General features: G+C 39.6%; 1 protein-coding gene across 2 annotated transcripts in view; it reads right to left on the reverse strand.

Annotated features, from left to right (window-relative positions):
* Positions 1-25696, reverse strand: part of SPATA9 (spermatogenesis associated 9) — a 74185-nt gene that overhangs the window by 43023 nt on the left and 5466 nt on the right. Inside the window, exons 2-4 of one of the 2 annotated variants that reach the window (XM_063665024.1) lie at positions 18840-18969; positions 6523-6675; positions 5314-5934 (exon numbers count right to left, since the gene is read on the reverse strand). In XM_063665024.1, the coding sequence (XP_063521094.1) occupies positions 5314-5668 (355 nt within the window). In that variant the 5' untranslated portion in view covers positions 5669-5934; positions 6523-6675; positions 18840-18969. Of the gene's footprint in view, positions 1-5313; positions 5935-6522; positions 6676-18839; positions 18970-25696 lie in introns of those variants that run through there. The other variant, XM_063665025.1, reaches the window with a different exon arrangement.

A 25696-nucleotide genomic window follows, 5' to 3' on the forward strand; every position in this document is an offset into this window, starting at 1 on the left:
TATTTAGGGCTAGGCATGGTAGTTCATGCCTTTAATCCCAGTACTTTTGGAGGCTGAGGCAGGTGGATCCCTTGAGGTCATGAGTTCGAGACCAGCCTGGCCAAAATGGTGAAACCTTGTCTCCACTAAAAATACAGAAATTAGCTGGGCCTGGTGCCACGTGCCAGTAGTCCCAGCTACTTGGGAGGCTGAGGCAGGAGAATTGCTTTAACCTGGGAGGTGGAGGCTGCAGTGGGCCAAGATCGCACCACTGCACTCCAGCCTGGGCAACCAGAGTGAGAGCCCATCTCAAAAAAAAGTAAAAAAAAAATTCATTTTTCAAAAATATCTGGAAGGATATATATCATATATTCATAAATATATCTGGAAATGTACATATCAAGTGATTATCAATGGGTGGTTGGATTTATTTATTTGAAACAGAATAGTAAACATGTATTTCTTTTGTAATAAAATAGTTTCATAAAAACTAAAAACCTATAGACATTAATCACTCAATTATTTCGCATATTGTTCAGAGTTTTTGGTAATACAAACGTATTTCTTTTTTCTTATACATGGAAGATAGACTCCAATAGAAATGGACTTCTTCATTTTATACCACTATCATCCCCTTCCTGTATTCTACATTCAAGACCCAACAGACACACAAACACTGACAAATGTGCATGCAGATACACAAATAGAAGATTGTCTCCCTCACAGTGCATACACACACATACACACACACACACACATACACACACACACACACACACACAGAGACAAAGTCTCACTTTGATGTAAGTGAAAAAAGAGTCTGGCAGAGATCTGATGGTTTTGACCTTGGAAATAGTTTTCATTATTCTCTACATTTCTCTAGATTTTTCTTTCATTTGCAACCCCTGAATGCAATATTTTTCATGTTTGTGTATTATAAAATGTACAAATTCTTTCACTGGAAAAATAGCTCTCTGTCTGACCCCTCTGTTTGTTTTTGTGCCTAAATAATCTATTCTATTAGCTCTGGGTGTTAGACAGTCTAAGGACACGTGGCAGACACATGACTGTAGCAGCTGCTAGTCTAAGGAGATGGCAAATCTTTCTGTGGAATCAAAACAGATTAATATGAAATAGTTGATAGGAGGTAGTAATTTTTTCCACTTAACTTTTAAAATTATTTTATTTAGACTCATGTATAGAATGTTACATGTCAATCTATAAAAATAGTTTTAAATAAAATATAGGTCTCCTTTAAATGATTATAGGTCTCCTTTAAATAAACTATCAATTAAAGAGTTAAAACCAGCCCCATAATATGTTCCTTATAAATATATTGCCTTAAAAATAAATCAATAAACATATTGCCTTAGTCCATTTGTGCTGCTATAACATAGTACCTGAGACTGGGTAATTTACAAAGAACAGAAATTTATTTCTCACCGTTTTAGAGGCTAGGAAGTCCAAGATTGGGGCACTGACATTTTGTGAGGATCAGTCTCCTTTTCCAAGATGGTGCCTTATTGCTGCATCCTCTGGAAGGGAAGAATGCTGCATCCTCATATAGTGGACGGGACAGAGGGTCAAGAGAGTGTACCCTTCAAACTTGAGCCCTTTTATAGGGGTATTAGTCCCATACATGAGGATAGAGTACTTTTTTTTTTTTTGAGACAGAGTCTCCCTCTGTCACCCAGGCTGGAGTACAATGGCAAGATCTCAGCTCACTGCAGCCTCAACCTCCCAGGCTCAAGTGATCCTCCCACCTTTGCTTCCCGAGTAGCTGGGACTACAGGTGCACACCACCGCATCTGGCTATTTTATTTATTTATTTATTTTTATTTTTTGTATTTTTTGTAGAGATAGAGCTTTGCTATGTTGCCCAAGCTGGTCTCGAACTCCTAGGCTCAATGATTCGCCCACCTCAGCCTCCTAAAGTGCTGGGATTACAGGTGTGAGTCACCATGCCCAGCCAGGATGGAGTACTTATGACTTAATCACCTGCCAAAGGCCACATCCCTTAATATGGTTGCACTAGGGATAAAGTTTCAACATGAATTTTGGAGGGGACACCATAATTTAAACCATAGCATATATAATTAAGTATTTCATTCATGCAGTTCAATAATTCCATGTTACTAGCATGTCAATGACCATTTAAAAATATATTTATGGTTTAATAACAACGAAAAGTTCTCTGATTTTCAACTTTTTCAGTTTTATGTACAGAACTAAGTGATTAAAATTTTTCTTTAAAAATTCAATAAAGGTCAGCTGGTAATAATGTGTATGAAGTACACTCCTCTAATATAACTTTATAAAAAGAAAATGAATTGAGTATTTGTGGGGAGCTTACTTTAAACCCAACTCTATAATGATTATAAAGTAGATTAAATTTTACTGTAATCTAATAGTTACCCAGTTTTTTACTTCAATATGAGAAGCCTTTTCATTTTCAATGATTATTTTACAGCTAATAACTGTCAAGAAACACACAAACATTAACTAACATCTCAACAAAAGAGTTGATCAAAATCTATCTCAACAGAATTATATCTCTAGTGTTTTTCCATAGGTTTTTATTACTCAGAAACCTTCCCAGATTTTCTTTTTTGATATTCCAAAAGGATTTAGCCGTCTCCTTACTTTTCTGTTTCTGTAAGGAAAGTAAGGGATGCTGGGAGGAGAAAGGGAGAAAAGACAAAATGTTACCTATAATGTTTGGGGGTTCAATAATTCCTAAAACATATCCATGGACCTCCTCCCACTCCCAGCAAAAACAAAAACCCATCTCTCAGACCTTTTTTCAGACTGATTCGTAACAGATCCTTTAATGGCCCACTTGAGTCCATTAGGCTATGAAGTCTTCCTGAATAAGGAGAGAATTCACTTACTTCCTAGAGGAACTGCCCAGTTGATATGGTTTGGATTTGTGTCCCCACCCAAATCTCATGTCGAATTGTAATTCCCGGTGTTGGAGGAGGGGCCTGGTGGGAGGTGATTGGATCATGGGGGCGGATTTCCCCCTTGCTGATCTTGTGATAGTGAGTTCTCAGGAGATCTGGTTGGTTAAAAGTGTGTAGCACCTCCCTGTTCCCTCCCTTCCTCCTGCTCCAGCCACAAATGAGTGGAGACGTGCCTGCTTCCTTTTCACCTTCTGCCATGATTGGAAATTTCCTGAGGCCTCCACAGAAGCAGAATCCTGTGCAGCCTGCAGAATTGTGAGCCAATTAAATCTCTTTTCTTTATAAATTACCTAGTCGCAGGTATGTCTTTATAGTGTGTGAGAACAGACTAATACACCAGTAGATAATCTAAGGTAGATCTCCTTTACATCAGACAGGTAAATTAAGTTGTTTCTCTCCCTTCTCATTCATTTCATCATTTAAGTAAATTCTTAAATTCTAATTTTTTTCTTCAGTAACTAGAAAAGAGGACAATTTCTCCCCTTCTCAGTCTTATCTAAACAGAAACTCTGAATACATTATCTAATCCTTCAATAATATTTATTGTTTTATATGCACACAAATACCACATTTGCATATATATATAATTTTGTATGCAAAGTATACCTTTATTAATATTTGTTTAATATTTTGACTTTAATGTTAAAGAGACAATAAGATCCCTGCTATCAGAAACAAGTCTTCTCAAGTTACTTGTATAACATAACAGGGCAATGTAGAGTTTGATTTTGCCATTTTGACCCTACTGTTTTTGGCCCTGAGGGTATTTTGATAGAAAAGCATTTTTTAGTAAAAATATGTAAATCATAAACTAACATTAGCGAATCTTAGAATTCTTTAGTCAGCTAAATTATCATTCAAGAATAAAAGTGAAATGAAAGCTTATTTTCAGACAGAAATCAGAATAATTTACCATGAATAGGCCCTAGCTGTGAAAGAACTACTAAAGGAGGAATTTTAGGAACAAGGAAATCTTGGAGGAAGAATGAATGTGAGAAAGAATGATAAGAAAAGAGAGTGATTAACACATGGATTAGTTCAAACAGACATGGACCTTTAGAACAAGAATAATTGTTGTACCTGAGCGAGTTAGAAAAACGCCACACTTTGAGACGAATTAAGAGTCCTTTATTATCCGGCGACTGAGAGACGGCTAACGCTCAAAATTCTCTCGGCCCCGAAGAAGGGGCTTGATTAACTTTTATACCTTGGTTTAGGAAGGGGGGGTCTAGTTAAAACAATTTTATAGAAGTAAAGTAGTCAAAAAGTTAAAAGGATAAATGGTTACAGGAAAGTAAACAGTTCCAGGTGCAGGGGCTTTAAGACTATTACAAGGTGATAGACCCGGGGCTTTGGGCGTTATCAATCGGACGAATTCCTGGGAACTGCAGATATAGCTTGCCACAGTATCTTATCAGTTAATTGCATTCTTGGATGTGCTGGGAGTCAGCTTGCACAAGTTAAGTCCTTGAGGAAGGGGCTGCCAGTGAAAGAGCCAAGATGGACTCTGTCTGGCTCTCTTAGCTAAGGGAGAGTCAATTCAGGTGGAAACAAGGCTAGGTGATTAAAGGAAAAGGGAGAGTCTAAAAACAGATTTAGTAAAAACCAGGTTGGGCATTGCATTCCCCACTTGTGTTTTTGGGGAATCAAATCGTTGATTCCTCAGTTATAACAAGGGGGTTATATTGAGTCTTAAGATACATAAGTTTGACAGAGGCTGTGCATTGTTTTACAAAATTAAGAAACCAATTTAATATACAAGGCTCAAAAATTAAACTTAATAGTATGATGAGGAGAGGTCCAGCTAACCCAGTGATTAAAGTAGTTAGCCAGGGGTTCCAGTTGAACATGTTTTGATACCAGGGGATGTTATTTTCTCATTCCTGTTGGTGCCTATCTAGATTTTCTCGAACTTTTGGAGTGTATCTTTTATGACTAAGGATGGTGGAGGAACAGTTAAATCAACTTTGTCAGGGGGTTTCTGGAACATAGGGTCACCTAGAGCAGTCAAAGGTCCGATTGGCTTGGGTGGGCTCCATGACACCAGGATTTTTTTTTGGATGGTGAACATAGTCCCAACATTAAATCCTGGGATATAAAATCTTAATTCCCATGACATGCCGTAATATTATTGAGTTGAATTAGGGTCATGGACAGTTATAGTAAGAGGATTACAATTTTTTCTAGTACATAATTTAGGAAGAGAAGCACGAGTTATGGAATGAAGATCTGGTTGATCCCCCAAGGTAGGTGGCTAAAGTTACACATGTCCAATCAGGGCAGAAAAACTGATAAGTATCTTGACAGCTAGTGTCAGGGTGATTCCCAGGAGAGAGGTAAAAGTCAACATTTTGGAGTTCTTTTTCCGTACCTTTGGAGCTTCCACATCCAGTTTGGCTCCCAGAGTGTCCAAATCCTGCTGCAAGGTCAACACTTTCTGCTCCTATGACCGGTAAGTTGTGTTGTTCTTCATGGGTGCGAGCTGGTTCTGGGAACAGTGCACATAAATCGACTGCAAAGGTGACTTCCTTGGAAGTACCGGCCCTCCAAGTAGTGTTGGCGAATACACGTCCTGTTGTGAAAGAGGTGAAGAGGAAGGAGTAGGAAGGCACAGAGGACATAATAGGCGAAAACAAACAAGATAAGTAAATAAAAAGAATTAATCTAACAGTTTCACCCGACTTAGACGCAGTTTTAAGGGGCCTGATCCAGGCTTGGGGACCCATGTTTCTAGTTGGGCTCTGTTGGCCTTTTTGATGTGGGAGTGATGAATCCAAGCAGGAATTCCATCCACCTTCAGAGCCATTGGCATCGTGAGGATGACAGTGTTAGGTCCCTTCCAAGCAGGAGTGAGTCCTTCTCTCTGGAACTTTTTAATAAACACTAGGTCTTCTGGCTGGAATGAATGGCAGGGCCCCATCTGTTCAGGAATTGGATTGGGATGGGCTCCTCGAACAAGTGGCAGAATAATATCTTGTACCTGTTGGAGAGACTGTAGGTACTACAATAAATTAGCTTGTGATATTTCTGCCAAATGGGCATCTCTTAGCTTAGGCAAGATAGGCGGTGCCTGCCCATACATAATTTCAAAAGGTGATAACTCAGGCTGATAAGCGGTGCACCTTACTCTAAGTAGGGCTAAAGGAAGGAGACTTACCCAACTTTCACCGGTTTTTAAAATTAATTTTGTAAGAGTGTTTTTTAGGGTGCAGTTCATGCATTCTACCTGCCCAGAGCTCTGGGGTCGATAGGCACAATGGAACTTCCACTGAATGTTTAATGTCTTACTGACTGACCAAGCTATGGACGAGGTGAAGGCAGGTCCATTATCAGACCCTATGGCAGCAGGCAGCCCGTATCGAGGGATGATTTCATTAAGAACTTACTACCATATTGGCATTTTTGTTTTTGGTAGCAAATGCTTCAGTCCATCTGGAGAAGGTGTCTACTAGTACTAGAAGGTATTTGTACTCAGCCCAGTGTGGTTTTACTTCTGTAAATTCAATTTCCCACTTTTCTTCTGGCAAGTGTTTTGGAGACAGTGGCCTGGGCTGGGTTTAGGACCTTGCTTGGCATTTACCTGGGCGCAGGTTGTGCACCAGAGAGCTGCTTGATCTGTTAGGCTTTGAAGACGGGGGATTCTTCTTTGTTTTTGATAGCCTTTCCTGCTGAGGTGAGTAACCCACGCTCCTGGTAGATGGCTCCATGTACATGCACAGTAGCAAAGGCGTACCTGCCATCAGTGTAAACGTTAATACGTTTATCCTTACCACATCAGAGAGCCTGAGTGAGGGCGATCAATTCAGCTTTTTGCGCTGAGGTGTTTGCTGGTAAAGCCTGAGCCCACAACACATCTGTCTCCATGGTAACAACTGTACTGGCCTTTCATACTCCCTTCTTGAGAAAGCTGCTACTGTCTGTGAACACAGTGGTGTCCACCTTCTCTAGGGGCACACCTTGAAGACTGGGTCGGCCAGTTTCGGTAGTTTCTGACAGTTCCTGACAGTCATGGATAGTAGCTGGATTTAAACACCATATGGGAGAGAAAGTCAAACGAGGCTGATCTAACAGTAAACTGATACTGCAGGATGCGAGCATTTGACATCCATTGGCCAGAAGCACTTTGAAGTAAAGTCTCTATGGAATGAGGAGTTGTAAGGGTTAAATTTTGGCCCAGAGTTAACTTATCAGCCTCTTGGAATAGGCTTGCTGTAGCCACTACTGCTCGCAGACAACTTGGCCATCCAGAGGCCACAGGATCCAGTCTCTTAGATAAATAGGCCACTGGGCATCTCCAGGGTCCTAAAGTCTGAGTAAGCACCCCTTTAGCAACTCCCTGGCTTTCATGGACAAACAGGTGAAACGGCTTTGAGATATTAGGGAGGGCTAAAGCAGAGGCTTCAGTTAATGCCTTTTTCAGGTTTCGAAAAGCCTGTTCTTCTGTGTCTGTCCAAATTAATGGGCCACTTCATTCTGTACCTCTTGGATAACCACCACTAAGATTTTTGTTTGTCCTTTGAATGCTTTATCAGCAGTCTTTTCAGCTGCCTCTGTTGCTTGTTTTTGTTTTTCAAACTCTAGGTTGTCAAAAAACTTTTAGGCTATTTCTAAAAGCTGACTGATATTCATTCCCGCAAATCCCTCCAGTTTTTGGAGTTTTCTTTTAATATCTGGGGCTGCCTGAGCCACAAATGCCAAATTAAGAGCACGGCTATTTTCGGGCCCGCTGGGTCAAAAGGGGTGTAAATCCGATAAGCCTCCTGGTGGCGCTCTAAAAACGCTCCTGGTGACTCATCGGGCCCCTGGACGACTTCAGTCACCTTAGACAAGTTTATAGGTTTCGGAGCGGCTCCCTTAATACCCGTGAGGAGATACCGGTGAAAATCGTCCAAAGCTCTTCTTCCACTTGAGGAATTTGAGTCCCAGTTAGGCGGGGTAGAGGAAAAGACCTCCTCAAGGAGGTCTCTAGCTTCCTCCTCCCCTCTATTGGCTGATGCAAGGAAGTCATTTCTGGCCTCTCTCCGGATATGCTCCCTCTCCTCAGAGGTAAAAAGAGTTAAAAGGAGCTGTTGGCAGTCATCCCAGGTGGGCCGATGGGTCCAGAGTATGGACTCCATCAGTGAGGTCAAAGCCTGGGGCTTTTCAGAGAAGGGAGGATTTTGGGTTTTCCAATTATACAAGTCAGAAGTAGGAAAAGGGACATAAACCAAGAAGGGGGCTGAGCGCTCGTCACCCGGAGGGACTTGTGCCTCTCTCAGTGGTAGTAGAGGGGCTGCTTCCTCCCGCCGCAGCCAAAGTCGAGACGCAATGGGTGGCAAGCCCACAGGGGACGTCGTCGAGGAGACATGGGATGACCCTAAGGGAGCAAGTTGGTTGTAAGGCAGTGGGACTGGGTGAGGGAGACTCTCCTCTTCTTCAGAGGGAGGCAGTACAGGGGGAGCCGAACCGGCTGAGGGTGGAGGCGAAAACGCGACCTGTCTCAGGAGGACTTTGGAGGTGGAATTGTGAATGGCGCATGAACGGAGCCGTGGAGGAAGATTCCTGACCAAACTTAACCATTGATTTATATAGGGAAACTGAGCAGGGTAGCCGGGAGCTTCGGTAACAACCCGCCACATGGCTTGAACAATTGTAGGATTCAATGACCCTTCAGAGGGCCACCCAACTCCAAACTTTGGCCATTCTACTTACAGAGTGTCCGCAGCTTGCCTTTCTTAAGGCAGACTCCGTAATCCTCTGAGAAACCAAGAGAAAAATTTTTCAGCATACACTGGAGGGGGCTCCAACCCTTGCAAGGCCAGGACTCCATAAATGACTAAGTTTTACAGTTAAAAAAAAGAATGCTAAAGTATTGGACAACAATTACCTGTAAGCTGGGCATGGGGACATTCACATAAAATTTATATAGTAACTAATAAAGAATTGAGATTCAAATGATGGCAAGCTGTTTCATCCAAGAACATGTATGTCAGACTACATTTTCCAAAGATGCTGCAACAATATTTCCCATCCCACAATGTGGCCTTGACACTCCTCTCATCAAGAAATGGGGTCTATGTCCTCACCCCTTTAACCTGAGCCATCTTGTCTCTGAGTTGTAACTGGTAGAATGCAGCTGAAGTGACACTGTGTGAATTCTAAGACTAGGTTATAAAAAGTGATGTAACTTTCTCCTTCTTCACTGGCGCACCCACTTCTGTACCCCCGAGCCACCATGTAAGATGTCCAACTACCCTGAGGCCTCTATGCTGTGAGGAATGCAAGGGCAGGGTATGTGTAGGGCATCCGGTTATCAGCCCCAGCTGAAGTCCTAGCCAACCGCAAGCATCAACTGTCAGACATGAAAGTGAAGGTGCCTCAGGATCATTCCAGCCTCGAGTCACTGGGCCACTTGAATCACCACAAGTTGTTTGAATTTTCCCACCTGAGGCCCCAGACATCATGGAGCAGATACAAGCCATTCCTATTGTGTTCCGTCTAATCTCTGACCCACAGAATTTGTCAGTAAAATGAAATGGCTGTTTTAAGCCCCTAAACTTCAGGATAATTTTATTTGTTATCTTAATAGTAACTAGAGCAAACAGGGAATGCCTTTTCCATGTTCAGTTTTTTTAATTGCTTTTCTTATCAATGTTTAAAGTTTTCTTCATATAGATCTCATGCATTTCCTGTTAGTTGCATTCCAAGAGATTTTATCCTTTTTGTTATTACTGTAAGTGAAATATATTCTCCTATTAAGTTTGCAAGTGGGTGTTGTTTACATATATAGATTATGCATGCATACATTTGTTCCCAGACAATTTACTTAATTTTTCACTTTGTTTTAGTTGGTTTTCCTGTTGATCCTCCCACTCCCAGCAAAAACAAAAACCCATGTCCCAGACCTTTTTGTAGACTGATCTGTAACAGATTCTTTAATGGCCCACTTGATTCCATCAAGCTATGAAGTCTTCCTGAACAAGTAGAGGATTCACTTACTTCCTAGAGGAACTGCCCAGTTGATATGGTTTGGATTTGTGTCCCCACCCAAATCTCATGTCGAATTGTAATTCCCGGTGCTAGAGGAGGGGCCCAGTGAGAGGTGATTGGATCATAGGGGCGGATTTCCCCCTTGCTGATCTTGTGATAGCGAGTTCTCAGGAGATCTGGTTGGTTAAAAGTGTGTAGCACCTCCCCCTTCCCTCCCTTCCTTCTGCTCCAGCCACAAATGGATGGAGATGTGCCTGCTTCCCTTTCACCTTCTGCCATGATTGGAAATTTCCTGAGGTCTCCCCAGAAGCATAATCCTGTACAGCCTGCGGAATTGTGAGCCAATTAAATCTCTTTTCTTTATAAATTACCTAGTTGCAGGTATGCCTTTATAGTGTGTGAGAACAGACTAATACACCAGTAGATAATCTAAGGTAGATCTCCTTTACATCAGACAGGTAAATTAAGTTGTTTCTCTCCCTTCTCATTCCTTTCCTCATTTAAGTAAATTCTTAAATTCTAATTTTTTTTTCTTCTGTAACTAGAAAAGAGGACAATTTCTCCCCTTCTCAGTCTTATCTAAACAGAAACTCTGAATACATTATCCAAACCTTCAACAATATTTATTGTTTTATATGTGCACAAATACACATGCGCATATATATATAATTTTGTATGCAAAGTATACCTTTATTAATATTTGTTTAATATTTCGACTTTAAAGTCTCTTGGGACTTCCAGGCATACAATCATATCATCTGAAAATGATGATTTTATCCCTTTTCCCTAATTTTTTATATCTCTTTTATTTTTCTTTTATATTTGCCTTGGGTAATTTAAATTCTATACATGTTGAGTTTGCATAAATATATTATTTTTAGACAAAATTAGCAAATTTTTATTATTAAACTTGCTGGGGAAGGATCAACTGGAGATGACTAGGCAATTGGATATACAGGCTCGAGGCTCAAGAGAGTAATACGGGATCTGATAATTTGAAATCTGAGAGTCATCAATGTAGGAGCAGTCACTGAAGCCATGAGAGCAGATAAAAGGGCTTCAGGGGGAACAATGTATAGCAAGAGGAGAGAAGAGAGTCTAGGACAGAACCCTAAGAAACTTCAACATGTAAGAGACTGACTGAACAAGTAATCCTGCAGCAGAGAAGTTGAAAAAACAAGAGCATTTTGCAATAGAAGGAAAAAAAGATGGCATTTCAAAAAGGGGGAAAGGTCTGCAAGCTCTTGAGAAAGCTAAGGAGTGTCCTTCGGATTGGGCAATTTGAGGGCCGTTGGTGACCTTGAAACAGTAGTGTGACTGGAGTGGTGGAGGAGGAAAATTTGTTTGTAGTGAGTTGAGAAATGAATGGCATTTAAGAAAGAGAGAATCATTTTTAACAAACTTTGAGGAAGTTTGTCTTAATTATTAGAATTAATAATGGGACTTAGCAGAGTTATGAGGGCAAATCAATTTCAAAAAAAAAATCAACTGTATTTTTATACACCAATAAGAAAGAGGTAGATGATGAAATAGGAAATGGATTCCCTTTGTACTCCCTTTATAATAACATCTAAAAATATCCAGTATGTAGGAATAAAACATTATTGAAAAACATTAAAGAAGACTTAAATAAATGAAGAGATACATACTATGTTTATAAATTGGAAAACTGAATCCCATATTAATTCATAGACTTAATGCAATCCCAATTAAAATCTTAACTTCTTTTCTTTGTGTAACTTGACAGTCTGATTGTAAAATTTACGTAGGATTGTGGCCGGGTGTGGTGGCTAATACCTGTAATCCCAACACTTTGGGAGGCCAAGACGGGCAGTTCACGAGGTCAGGAGATCAAGACCACCCTGGCCAACATGGTGAAACCCCGTCTCTACTGAAAATACAAAAATTAGCTGGGCGTGGTGGTGCATGCCTGTAGTCCCAGCTACTCGGGAGGCTGAGGCAGGAGAATGGCATGAACCCGGGAGGCAGAGGTGACAGTGAGCTGAGATCACGCCACTGCACTCCAGCCTGGGGACAGATAGAGATTCCATCTCAAAAAAAAAAAAAAAATTATGTAAGATTGCAAAGGGCCAAGACAAGACATATTTTTCAAAGGTGAAATAATTAAGGCAGCATAGTATTGACAGGATAACCAAGTAGACGAATAGAAAAGCACAGACACTTAATATATGAAGTAGATGGCACTGCAGAGCAACAGGGAAAGGAAACTCTTTTCAAAAAATGAAATTCAAACAATAGAATATTCATATGGAGAAAAAGAAAATTGTTTTCCTGTTTTGTGTTACGTATAAAAATTACTTGCAGGTAGATTAAATACCTACATATGAGAGGCAAAATATAACACTACTAAAAATAATATAGAAAAAATTTTATGATCTCAGAGTAGGGAAGAATTTCTTTAACAAGACAGAAAAAGTCCTACTTGTAAAGGAAAATATTGATAAATTTGATTTCATTAAACTAAAGAACTTCAGTTCAGCAAAACAAAGAAATTAAAAGATAAACTACAGAATAAGAAGCCATATGTAACAGATATAGCTAACAAAAACTAAAATCTAGAATACAGAAAGAATTTGTTCAGATCAAGAACAAAAACCACTCAATGTAAAATACGGACAAAAGATTTCAACAGATACCACATAAAAAGACAAATCCAAATGGCTAATAAAGCCAATCTTATTGTTGTCAAGGAAATGCAAATGAAAATCACTATGACTCACTCTCCACCAGAACAGGCAAAAACACAAAAGTGTGAAAACAACAGGATGGTTACTTTGGTGAGGATGGACAGTAGAGAGGATAGAGAGTAACAGAATTGCTGTGTACTATGGGTGCAGTGTAAATTGAAGCTACCACTTTGGAAAATTGTCTGGCATTCTCTCATAAAATTAAATATATGTATATTTTATGATGTGGTAATTCCAATCCTACATATATACCATAGAGAAAATGGTGTATATAGATGCATATATCAAAATGTTCCTAGATGCATTGTTTATGATAGCTTAAATCAGGAAACAATGCACATATTCAACAACATTAGAATGGATACAAAAATCATGGTATATTCATGTATTAGAATTCTACACAGCAACAAAGATGAATGAACTGTTACATACAACAATATGGATGAAGCTTCTGTAAATAACATGGAACAAAGGAAGCACAACACAGGAAAATACACACCATGACTCCCTTTATATCAAATTCAAAAGCAGGCAATTATATTGCTTAGTATTGCATGCTTGGAAAGTGTATTGGCATACTTAAGCTGAATAATTAAGGACTATTTAATAAAAGGCATGGGCAGAGTTTAGGAAAAACTACAAGGAATGGTGCACACCCTCAGGCTTATAACAACCAGAGCCATAACCATTCCTAGGCCTGAAGAGTTGCATGGAAAGGTAAGTCTCGTAAGAAATGTGGCCTTTTGGGCTGAGCAGTGGCTCATGCCTGTAATCCCAAATAACAAACAACAACAAATAACAGTTGTAATGCCAAAATACTTGAATGAGTGGTCCAGATATTAGCTACTTCAAGCCATTTTAGTTAGGGAGAAGATTTGTAAAAAATGCAAAGCTCTCAGGTCCCTAAATTAGGAGTGTGTTTGTGTGTGTGTGTTTGTGTGTGTGTGTGTGTTAAAAATAAAAGACAGAATTCTCTATTTCTAAAAAGGCCTATTCAATTTTTAATTGGGCCAGGTGTGGTGGCTCATGCCTATAATCTCAACACTTTGGGAGGCCGAGGCGGGCAGATCACCTGAGGTCAGGAGTTCAAGACCAGCCTGCCCAACATGGTGAAACCCCATCTCTACTAAAAATACAAAAAAAAAAAAAAAAAAAAAATTAGCTGGGCATGGTGGTGATGCGTACCAGTAGTGCGAACTACTTGGGAGGCTGAGGCAGGAGAATCGGTTGAATCCAGGAAGCACAGGTTGCAGAGAGCTGAGATCATGCCACTGCACTCCAGCCTGGGCAACAGAGCGAGGGTCCATCTCAAAGAAATAGAAATGTGGCCTTTGGTTGGTGTGATGGTTAATTTTATGTGTCAGCTTGGCTGGTGATATGGTTTGGCTATGTCCCCACCCAAATCTCACCTTGAATTGTAGCTCCCATAATCCCCATGTGTCACGGGAGGGACCTGGTGGAAGGTAATTGACTCATGGGGGCAGGATTTTCCTGGGCTGTTTTCATGATAGTGAATGAGTCCCATGAGATCTGATGGTTTTATAAAGGGCAATTCCCCTGCATACGTTCTCTTGTCTGCTGCCATGTAAGACATGCCTTTGCTACTCCTTCACCTTCTTCCATGATTGTGAGGCCTCCTCAGCCATGTGAAACTGTGAGTCCATTAAACCTCTTTTTCTTTATAAATTACACAGTCTCAGATATGTCTTTATTAGCAGCTTAAGAAGAGACTAATACAATAAATTGGTACCAGTAGAGTGGGGTGCTGCTGTAAAGATACATGAAAATGCGGAAGCGACTTTGAAACTGGGTAACAGGCAGAGGTTGAAACAGTTTGGAGGGCTCAGAAGAAGACAGGAAGATGTGGGGAAGTTTGGAACTTCCTAGAAACTTGTTGAATGGCTTTGACCAAAATGCTGATAATGATATGGACAATAAAGTTCAGGCTGAGGTGGTCTCAGATGGAGATGAGGAACTTGTTGGGAACTGGAGTAAATGTCACTCTTGCTATGCAAAGAGACTGCTGGCATTTTGCCTCTGTCCTAGAGATCTGTGGAACTTTGAACTTGAGAGAGATGATTTAGGGTATCTGGCAAAAGAAATTTCTAAGCAGCAAAATGTTCAAGAGGAAGCAGAGCATAAAAGTTTGAAAAATTTGCGTCTGACAATGCAACAGAAAAGAAAAACCCATTTTCTGGGGAGAAATTCAAGCCAGCTGCAGAAATTTGCATAAGTAAGGAGGAGACAAATGTTAATCTGGTGACTAACAAAGACAATGGGCAAAATGTCTCCAAGGCATGTCAGAGACCTTGCAGCAGCCCCTCCCATCACAGGCGCAAGGACTAGAAGCGAAAAATGGTTTCCTGGGCCAGGCCCAGGGCCCCCCTGCTGTGTGCAGCCTACGGACTTGGTGCCCTGCCATGGCTAAAAGGGGCCAAGGTACAGCTCAGGCTGTGGCTTAGAGTGTGTGAGCCCCAACCCTTGGCAGCTTCCATGTGGTGTTGAGCCTGCAGGTGCACAGAAGACAAGAATTGAGGTTTGGGAACCTCTGCCTAGATTTCAGAGGATGTATGGAAACACCTAGATGTCCAGGCAAAAGTTTGCTGCAGAGGCAGAGCACTCATGGAGAACCTCTGCTAGGGCAATGCAGGGGGAAATGTGGGGTGGGAGCCCCCACACAGAGACCCCACTGGGGCATTGCCTAGTGGAAGTGTGAGAAGAGGGCTGCCATCCTCCAAACCCCAGAATGGTAGATCCACTGACAGCTTGCACAGTGCACCTAGAAAAGCCACAGACACTCAATACCAGCCCATGAAAGCAGCCAGGAGGGGAGGTTATACCCTGCAAAGCCACATGGGCAGAGCTGCCCAATGCCATGGGAGCCCACCTCTTGCATCAGTGTGACCTGCATGTGAGACAGGGAGTCAAAAGAGATGATTTTAGAGTTTTAAGATTTGACTGCCCCATTGGATTTAGGACTTGCATGGGGCCTGTAGCCCCTTCATTTCGGCCAATTTCTCCCATTTGGAATAGTATATTTACCCAATGTCTGTACCCCCATTGTATCTAGGAAGTAATAACCCCCATTGTATCTAGGAAGTAATATCTAAAAAAATTTTACAGGCTCCTAGGTAGAAGGTACTTGCCTTATCTCAGATGAGACTTTGGACTGGTGGACTTTTGAGTTAATGCTAAAATGAGTTAAGGCTTTGGGGAACCATTGGGAAGGCATGATTGGCATTGAAATGTGAGGACATGAGATTTGGGAGGTGCCAGGGGTGGAATGATATGATTTGGCTGTGTCCCCACGAAAATTTCATCTTGAATTGCAGCTCCCATAATCCCCATGTGTCATGAGAGGGACCCAGTGGGAGGTAACTGAATCATGGGGGTGAGTTTTTCCCATGCTGTTCTCATGATAGTGAATAAGTCTCATGAGATCTGATGGTTTTATAAAGGGCAATTCTCCTGCACACGTTCTCTTGCCTGCCACCACGTAAGACATGCCTTTGCTCCTCCTTCACCTTCTGCCGTGATTGTGAGTCCATTAAACCTCTTTCCTTTATAAATTATACAGTCTCAGGTATGTCTTTATTAGCAGTGTGAGAACAGACTAATACGGCTGGGTCATGGGGTCCATATATTTGGTTGCTTCTGTGAAGGTATTTTTTTAATGAGATTAACATTTAAATTGCTGGACTTTGAATAAAGCAGATTACCCTCCGTAATGTGGATGGGACTCATCAAATCAGCCGAAGGCCTTAATAGAATAAAGATTGTCCTCCTTTAACCAAGAAGGATTTCAGCCAGCAGACTGCCTTTGAACTCAAACTGCAACTTTTCCCTAGGTCTCCAGCCTGCCAGCCTACCCTGTAGATTGTGGATTTATTTGAGTCTCCACAATTGCATGAGCCAATTCCTTAAAATAAATCTCTCTCTCTCTCTCTCTCAATATATAGATATGTGTGTGTATATGTGTGCATATGTGTGTGGGTACCCACACACACACATATCTATTTACATTATATACATATACATATATGTTTGTATATACACACACACTACACACACATATATATACACACATCATGTTGGTTCTATTACTCCAGAGAACTCAGCTAATACAGTTGGTGACAAAGGAGACTCTGCAGGGGAGGAGCCAGGGGAAGAAAATATCCTGCCTCATTCTGCTCCCTCTGATCTCTGCATTGACTAAACCTAACTAGAAGCCAGAGGCCAAAGGAATCTGTCGATATACAAGCTAGCTTCCCAGTGGATGGAGCAGAATGGAGAAGAGGAAGAACGGGCCTGGAGGGACAAAGAAAGGGTTAAAAGAAAAGGTGAGGAATCATTATAATAAAATTCAGGATGGTGGTTATCTCTAGAAGGGTGAGAAGATTGATTTAGAAGGGCCATATAGGATGGGGTTATTTCCTTGATCTAAATGACAGTTAAGCGGGTATTTGTTTTATAATTATTCATTAAACTATACATTTATGTTTTATGCCTTTTGTATATTTTGTAATTTAAAAGTTTAAAGAAGAAAACAATGCTGAGCAATTAAGAACTTATAAAATATTTGAATTCTAAGTGGTAAATAATTTTCCAGGTGAGCAATTTTGTAGCATTTAAAACCAGTTTGCTTTAAACACTAGAAAGTATGTTATAGACCATTATACAAGTCTTAACAAGTGAAAAAGTTAAATAACCCTGAACTAAAAGATACTTTCCCTCTTTTTTTTTCTTTAAAAAAAAGTTGCTTCTAGCCATATGGGGAAGAAAGAATAATAGCTAGAGACTTGCATATGTTTAAATGCTAACAGCAAGAGCAGTAGAGAGATAAAAGTTGAAGACAGGGGAGAAGAAAGGGGAAATAGATGCAGTGCAGTCCCTCCAAGTTAAAAGGTCTACACATGGCACTATCAGAGGGATCAGCCTGAAATCAGATAAGGCATTCTTATTGAATTTTGACTGGAGGAAAAAGTAAAGAACGGATGTGGCTACATGCAAATTTGTTAGCTAATTGCGGGAAGCTGAGGGAAGTTCCCCAGCTGATGCCTCCATTTTCTCTGACAGAAAACAGGAGACTGAGGGAAGAGATATCAAAGTTAGAGACAGGGGTAAGTGAGAAGACTTGAACCACTTTGGAGAGCCAGGCGATACCAAATGCTCAATTGAAGTTGGAGGCCATGAATTTATAGTGCCATCAATATGCACTATTTTGAGATTTTCTACAGCAATATTTTGCAACCCAGATATGGGTATTGAAAAATCACATACTAAGGTTGATCCAGGGTTGGGGTTTTAGACTGAAAAACAATAGAACGGGGCGATGAGAACAGAGACAAGAGATGCAGCATGAAATCTCTGTTGGATAGGGAAGAAAACGAAGACAGAAGAGGTCTAGCAGAGAGTGAGAAAGCAGGAGGATCAAGAGTTAGGAGGTCCCAGGAGAGCACAAGCAGGGAGCAACCAGATGATGGAAACAGGGTAGAACGCTGCTTGTCCAAGTTGTTGGATAATTGAATGTGTTGTTTTAGATGTGGAGCTGTTGCAGGCAGTGATATTATCTAGGGTATGGCCATGGTAAGAAGGTACAAAGTGAAGGGGAGGTGAAGGTCATCATGGAAAAAGAGGCTGAGATGTTGAGAAGGAGTTCATGAAGACATTGAGATCATAGAGGACATGGACATATCTGGGGTAGAGAGAAAGACAGCGGCTAGATACTGAGCATTTAATGAACAATGTGTGTGTTGAGGTTCCGGAATGAGGTTAGGTGGTTGACTGGGAGGTTGCTAAATGACAGCAACAGGAGAGAGAGACGGGAGTATAGTAAATGTCTTCCTTGAATCTCAGAAGAACAGAAGTGCTTCAGGAGGATGAAAGAGTAATTAACTGGCTCTCCCTCTCTACCCAGATTGGAATTCCAGAAGGTGAACTAGAAAGATTCGGCAGGAAGCAATGCATGGGTAAACCTAGATGGGTAAACCTAGATGGCCAAGATAAGTTACAGCTGGGCCTGTAATAAGGCTATCAGGGAATGGGGCAAGTTAGGTTAAACTGGCTTAAAATTTTCAAGAATTCATTTTAGTAACACCCTGATACTGGGTAGTGAGCAGTATTGGTCTAGCTCTGGAGACTCCAAGTTTTTACATCACTACTTGATATGAGAATCTAATAGTAAAAAACATATATACATTACATGCAATTATTTGCATACCTGTTCAGAGAGTTATAAGATTTCTTTGAACCATATTCAGAGACTGGCTTTGTGACTGTGGCTCTTGGATGATCCTTGTAGTTAATGCCATCATGCAGACAGGTCACCAGTCTTTCCTAAATGGCTGAACCTGCCAATCAGAAGAGAAAATTTTAGAAAATTGGTCAAGGCGTAAATTGGCTTAATGCAGTTTGCTCTGGAAGTGATATCTCTCTGTGATAACTCGGTGTTGGTATAGTTCTAATAAAAGTGTTTATAGACACAAAACATCCTTGGGATCAAAATGACCTGTACTCCAGGTGCTTAAAAAATGTCTGTTGAACTGAAAAGATAATAATGGGCTTCCCATGTAGACTTTCCTATAAGGGAAGACAGTGTTTGCTACCTATTATAAGTTTCTACCCCTTTAATAGTCAAGAGTCCCATTACAAATGAGCAAATTAGTATTCTAGTTTACACATTGGCCTCTTGTGCATTGGATTGAGACAAACCTAGTCCCCTGAGTGTGATCAACCCTGGGCACCTTGACAAAATAAAATTTCTGGACTTGCAAAACTGAAGAATGAGGCTTGGATAATGTGACTTAACAGGCAATGTCATCCTGAGGCCAGCCTGAGCAGCCCAGCTGGCCTCTCCCCATGACATTTCTAGCTCAGTTGTTTAGAATAGTGACTCTATTTAGATCAATTTCACTTCCTGCAATAAAAATATTTGAGATTATGATGGGGATCGTTAGCAAAACATTGTTGTAATCATAGTTAATGCAAAAGGACTGAGGAATTTATATTAGATCATAGTGAGTTAATAAAATGCACTGGCTGAAAATGTCTCCTAATTCTAGAGTCCAGCATGGAGAGTTACTAATAGTGTACAATTTGTGGCTGTTTGTGGGTGGTGGCCTAGTAACAGACTGTTCCATTTCAAGGCTAAAGCTAGTGAGTACTAAAATGCTTGTGCTGAAACAAAATGAAGCAAAGTAAACTCTGCTTTGTTTTTTGTCTGTTTTGTTTGTATTACATTATATGTCACTGCTTCTTATGTTATACCAGGGCTTCACATTTCTGAGTGTCTCATTCTTTTTATTCATAGATAGACTCATAGACTTTTCCCATGATTCTGAAGAGTTAGACATAATAATCAGTAAAAACAGATTTTTGCCAATATGACAAGCATTCTAGTAACAACTGATTATTCTTTTGTTTCTGTGCACTAACTTGTTCAAAAAAATGTCATTTGTTGCCATATTTTACTGAAGAAAAGGATTTTCTGACTCTTTAGAATTTAATGGGTTCTTCTTAGGATTTGTCAATTTCTATGGTGGTAAACCAAAGTATATAAAAGAAAAGTCACAGTCTAAACATGACACATCCCTTAATTTTACCCGGTGGTAATTAATCCTTATTTTTATATTAAATCAATAAGGATACACTATGACTTAAAGGCAAAAAACCTTGGGAAGATTTTGAAGAAATCTGGGCTTGCACTGCACTATTTACGTTGCAGCCTGAATGAGATTTTAGGGATGGGAATAGTGGAGGCTTTGTTCAGGTATCTCTAACTTAGTGGAGAAGTTTGAAAAGCTCTGCTTGCCACTGAAATTAGTCCAGAAGGATCTTTGCTTGGCTGTCCGTACTTATCAAATCACTGAGAAAGGTCTAAGTGTCTTTTAATGTAGATGGAGAGTGCCCTTGTCCTACCCAGGTCCTAGAACTGGAGAGAGCTGGTAACACAAGAACATGCTGAAGATGAACATTGAAAACACTCCTTCATTAGCAGAAACAGAATGGGCCTTGTCGGAGTTGTGACAGTTACTGACTGGGCAGGGGGTTTGGATCTGGCTAAATATAGCCAGAGGAAAGAAACTAGTAGTATAGCTGGAAAGATGGTAATGATTACACAAATGCATATGTTTTAATTTGAAGGTAAAAGAGGAGAGAATATCAATCAGAGATATTACTGAGGTCCCAGCTTAATATTTTAAATATTTAAGGAGCTCTAAAGAGGAATATCTGGTTCTACTGAGAGCATTAAAAAAAAAAAAAAAAAAAAGGAACGTGAAGATCAGAATAAGTAAGAATGTGTCCAAGGGAATCTCAGGAGAGAGTAATGAGCAGGAAAAAAACAGAAAGTGAAAAAATGTCTGTAAGATAAGCCAAAATTGTTAAATGTTTCAGCTAGGTGATCTATTAGAATGCCAAAAGGACTATTCATGAGGGGTAGAACTGCCAACCTAATATATAATGGCATTAGCAGGGCTTTTCTTAAAAAAAGAAAAATCTCTAAGAAAATTTTAATTACTATTAACTGTAAAATCATTTTTAACTACAGACAGGATTATAGAGTGAGAAGTGAAAAATTATAAACAAGTTGAGAAAAATGAGGACCAAACATATTGTGTGAGGGTAGACGAGGTCAGGGGAAATGATCTGTGATAGCTTCTGAATAAAAAAGGAGAACATTTCTAAGCATATTTGTAAAACGTGCCAGCTGGGATAGTACCCAATGGATGGCCATAGCAGAGATGCATGTAAATGACACAGCAAGCAAAGGGAGTGCAGGAGATGGGGAAGGCTTTTAGTACAGTTAAAACATGAGCCAAATTATAGCAATACTGAACAAAATCTATATTTTAACATATTAGAGTTTGTTGAAAAGAAGATATACCTGCAAAGTATTATACCACTTAACTCTAATATACTGTATTTCTGTATGATTACAAATGGAAAACTTCCAAAAAATTATGCATAACTACATAATACACAATCAATGGTGCTTGATAATAATACTTGTATTTATTTATATACACTCCCGGGGGTGGTATTTTATAATTTAAAAGAGGTTTTTTTTTTTTTGAGATGTAGTCTCGCTCTGTCACCCAGGCTGCAGTTCAGTGGCGCGACCTCGGCTCACTGCAACCTCTGCCTCCTGGGTTCAAGCGATTCTCCTGCCTCAGCCTCCCAAGTAGCTGGGACTACAGGCTCCCGCCACCATGCCCGGCTAATTTTTGTATTTTTAGTAGAGGCAGGGTTTCACCTTGTTGGCCAGGCTGGTCTTGAACTCCTGTTGATCCTCCCACCTCATTTTCCCAAAGTGCTGGGATTATAGGCGTGAGCCACTGTGCCCAGCCTAAAAGAGTCTTACCGCTTTTCAAGAGCTAAATAACAGAGCAGGCATATTAAAGGCCGGATTACCAGATTTCTTTGGAGTTCAACCCTTTGAAAAATGCTAGTAGAAACAGGGAGTTCTGATTCAAAGAAACATATGTTCTGCTATTTTTAAGTAATATTTTAACTGTAAAACCAAACAGTTGTTTTAAAAACATCACTGAGCACAATGATAGAGGTGGGTGGATAACAGAAGTTCGAACAAAGAAACAAACATAGACATTTTCTGAAAGAGTTTAGGATAGCTGGATTTCACATGTACATAACATTCTAGATCAGGGCTTCCCTGGGCCACACTGGAAGAAAAAGAATTGTCTTGGGCCACACATAAACTACACCAACACCAATGATAGCTGATGAACTTAAAAAAAAAAAAAGATAGCAAAAAAAAAAAAAAAAATCTCATAATGTTTTAAGAAAGTTCAAAAATTTGTGTTGGGCCACATTCAAAGCCATCCTGGGCCACATGCGGCCCTTAGGCCACAGGTCGGACAAGCTTATTCTAGATTCTCACTTTGACTTCTCCAAACACAACTGAGATTACAGCCTTGCAATTTAAAAGAAATCGACAATTTAGAAGAAGACTGTAGGCTCCTTCTCTGGGAAGAATGACCCAGGGAATAAAATGAGTAAAGTCAGCTTTGCTGAAGACTGACTAAATGGTTATTGGCTTTGGTGAATGACTTTGCTTAGTCACTCTCATGAAGTACGTGCAAACTCTTGTTGTTTTTGTTTGTTTGTTTTTTTTAAAAAAAAGCTAATCTTGAATTTTATAAATTTTGTGTAAATTTGCACACTTTATCTCCCATTAGATTAGTTAAAACAATACAAATACATTTTTCACAGAGCTGATTTCTAGGCAAGTGAGTCTGCAGTTTATCTGTGTTGCTGTTCCCTATCTCTCCTTTACTTCCTGTCTCGCAGCCTCCCTTACCACAGTAGCCAGCCCCAGTGCTGCGTTCTGCATCCTGGCAGTCCCAGCTTCACTGTGGTGTCTCTAAGCTTGTCCTCCAGAGCACAGCCCAAAGCACCAGCCAGGAGTCTCTGAACTTTTTTGACCGAGCACCCCATCAGGAAAAAATGTGAGCACACTCCCAAGGGCTATAAATTACATGCATATATTACTATGAATACAATAAAACACAAACAGAAAATTTTTAATAGATGAGTTTTCCTCTCAAAAGTTATTGTGAATAAAGCTTTACAGGGAGAAGGATAATTGAATATGTCTCATTTTAAAATCTTGGTTTATATTTTATGACACAGCACTACAGTTATCTGGTTTTATGATTAGTTTATTTAAAGGCTCTCTGAAAAGAACTTAAAAAGATATGTGGAATTTAATGAAGAGCTGCTTCATGATTCTCATTTTTCAGTCCCATTATGCAAAGGTTTTTGTTGATATTTGATGAATATATTTCCCGCTTGCAAAATGTTACTCATCTGTTTCTGAAACTAATGGTAATACATTTTTACATGTTTAACACATAGTTTCAGAACTGACTGAAATTATATTTGGAAAATGTTTAGGGAGTTAGAAAATTCTATAAGATACAAGAGTTTTTATAGGTTACATGCATTGTTTTCAATCACAAACATTACATAATGAAGGAGTTAGTTTCAAACACTGGGTAAGTGCACAGACCCTGGGGCCAATTGTCTGAATTGGAATCCCAGCTTCTTTACTCCCTATTTGGGTAGCTGGGATTACAGGCTCCCACCACCACGCCCGGCTAATTTTTGTATTTTTAGTAGAGGCGGGGTTTCAACATGTTGGCTAGGCTGGTTTCGAACACCTGACCGCAGGTAATCCACAAGTCTCTTGCCTCTTTTTTCAGGTGGCCAAGTTTCTTAACCTCTTTGTGCCCCATTTTCTCTCCAGTAAATTAGGATAATAATAGAACCTACTCCATAGGGTGGCTGCGAGAATTAAATGAGTCAAAATTTGCAAAGCACTCAATGTAATGCCTGGTACATGGTAAGTATACTTAAGTATATAAAGAATTATGGAGCTGGGCATGGTGGCATGCACCTGTAGTCCCAGCTACTTGGGAGGCTGAGGTGAGAGAATCAATTGAGTCTAGCCTAGTCAAAAAAGTGAGACCCCATGTCTTTTAAAAAAAAAAAATTATGCATAGAACCCCGGACATACACATGCCATGTGACCTAGCACACCCACAAATATACTATATTTTGAAGCAAAAGTGATCCTAGCAGCTTTGTTTATAATAGGCAAAATCCTGGGAATAGCCCACTAGTATATCTACAATGGGATGGATAAATAAATGGTGGCATATATTTTCATTGGATGCTATTCAGCAATGAAAAGGAGAAAAACAAACCACAGCTACATCAACACCGTTGAATCTTACAAATGATGATGAATAAAAGAATCAAGGCACAAATACCTACAGTGTGATCCCACTTAGGAAGAGTTCAAAAGGAAGCAAAACAAAAATATCTGTTTAGGAATGCACATAGAGGTTGTAAAAATCTAATGAAAAATGAATAATCATTACAAAAGCCAGGCTCATTATTATCTCTGAGGGAAAGAGGAAGAGGGCTGTAGCTGAAGAGGGGCGCCATGTGTGCACACACACAAGCGCACGCCTTTGCGTGAGCACTGAGAATGTTCTCATTTTTGACCTGAGAGATTTTAGGAATGTTTATTTTATAATTATTTATTAAATCATCTGCATAACTTTTCTGCACTTTTTTTATGTGTGTTGTATTGCACAACAAAAGTTTTTCAAGCTGCTATAAAATTCTCGTTTCTACAAAATTAACTACTTGTATAACCTCTTACAGTGTTGCGTATTCTGGCTCCAACTTCTTTGTTAGAATAAATTGCATAGGAGATAGGCTGTGAATGACTTTCATGTGGTTGCTCTCATTGTAATGTTAGCTTGGAATTCTTTTTTTTTTTTAAATGTTTAGTCAAAACAACTAATCCATCAGTGGTTACATGTAAAGAAGTTTTGCATAAAACACAGTTTTTATTTTTAAACAGTCAATTATTATTTACAGTATTGTCAAAAGATGTAGAAGAGAAAATATGTCTTCTCTACTACAGCTTTTCTTTAGTGGATCACAAAAAAAGTTATTTCAAAATGTATTTCATTTATTGGAACACAATGTAGTAAATACTACACTGAAACAGAATTTCTCAAATACCATAAAGTGGAACATATTAAAAACATCTGTGCTTTCAGTTTAACCTTATAGTAAACTTCCCACATTGTTTAACTTGTTCAAATACTTATGACTGGAATTTTAGCAAAACTTCATGTGAATATTCTCAAGGTATTTGCTAACAAAGGAATGCAGTTGTTTTTTTCCATTTGCGTTCTATGTATTATTTTAATATTTTTATCTTGGCAAGAAGAAAACTATTTCCCCAAGAGTGTGTTGCTTTTTGACTTTCATTTTTAAGAAAGCTCAGAAGAGACTTTGTAGCATTTATTCTTGGTGACTTTTCTTGGAAGTATTGACTTGTATATAGTACACTACTTAAACATAGAAACTTTATTGAGTTTGCCTTCAATACTTTGATGTTTAGTTTTTAAGTTGCTAGCTAATTGTAATCAGTTCAGAATATCATTGTCTATTAACTATAATACGCACTTAGGGTGAAATCAATGTTAGCAAGAATGGTTGTAAATTCATACTTAAAACAGTGTTCTTTACAATCCA

The sequence above is a fragment of the Pongo pygmaeus genome, chromosome 4 (assembly GCF_028885625.2).
Source record: "Pongo pygmaeus isolate AG05252 chromosome 4, NHGRI_mPonPyg2-v2.0_pri, whole genome shotgun sequence".
In the NCBI taxonomy this organism is placed as follows: Eukaryota; Metazoa; Chordata; class Mammalia; order Primates; family Hominidae; genus Pongo; species Pongo pygmaeus.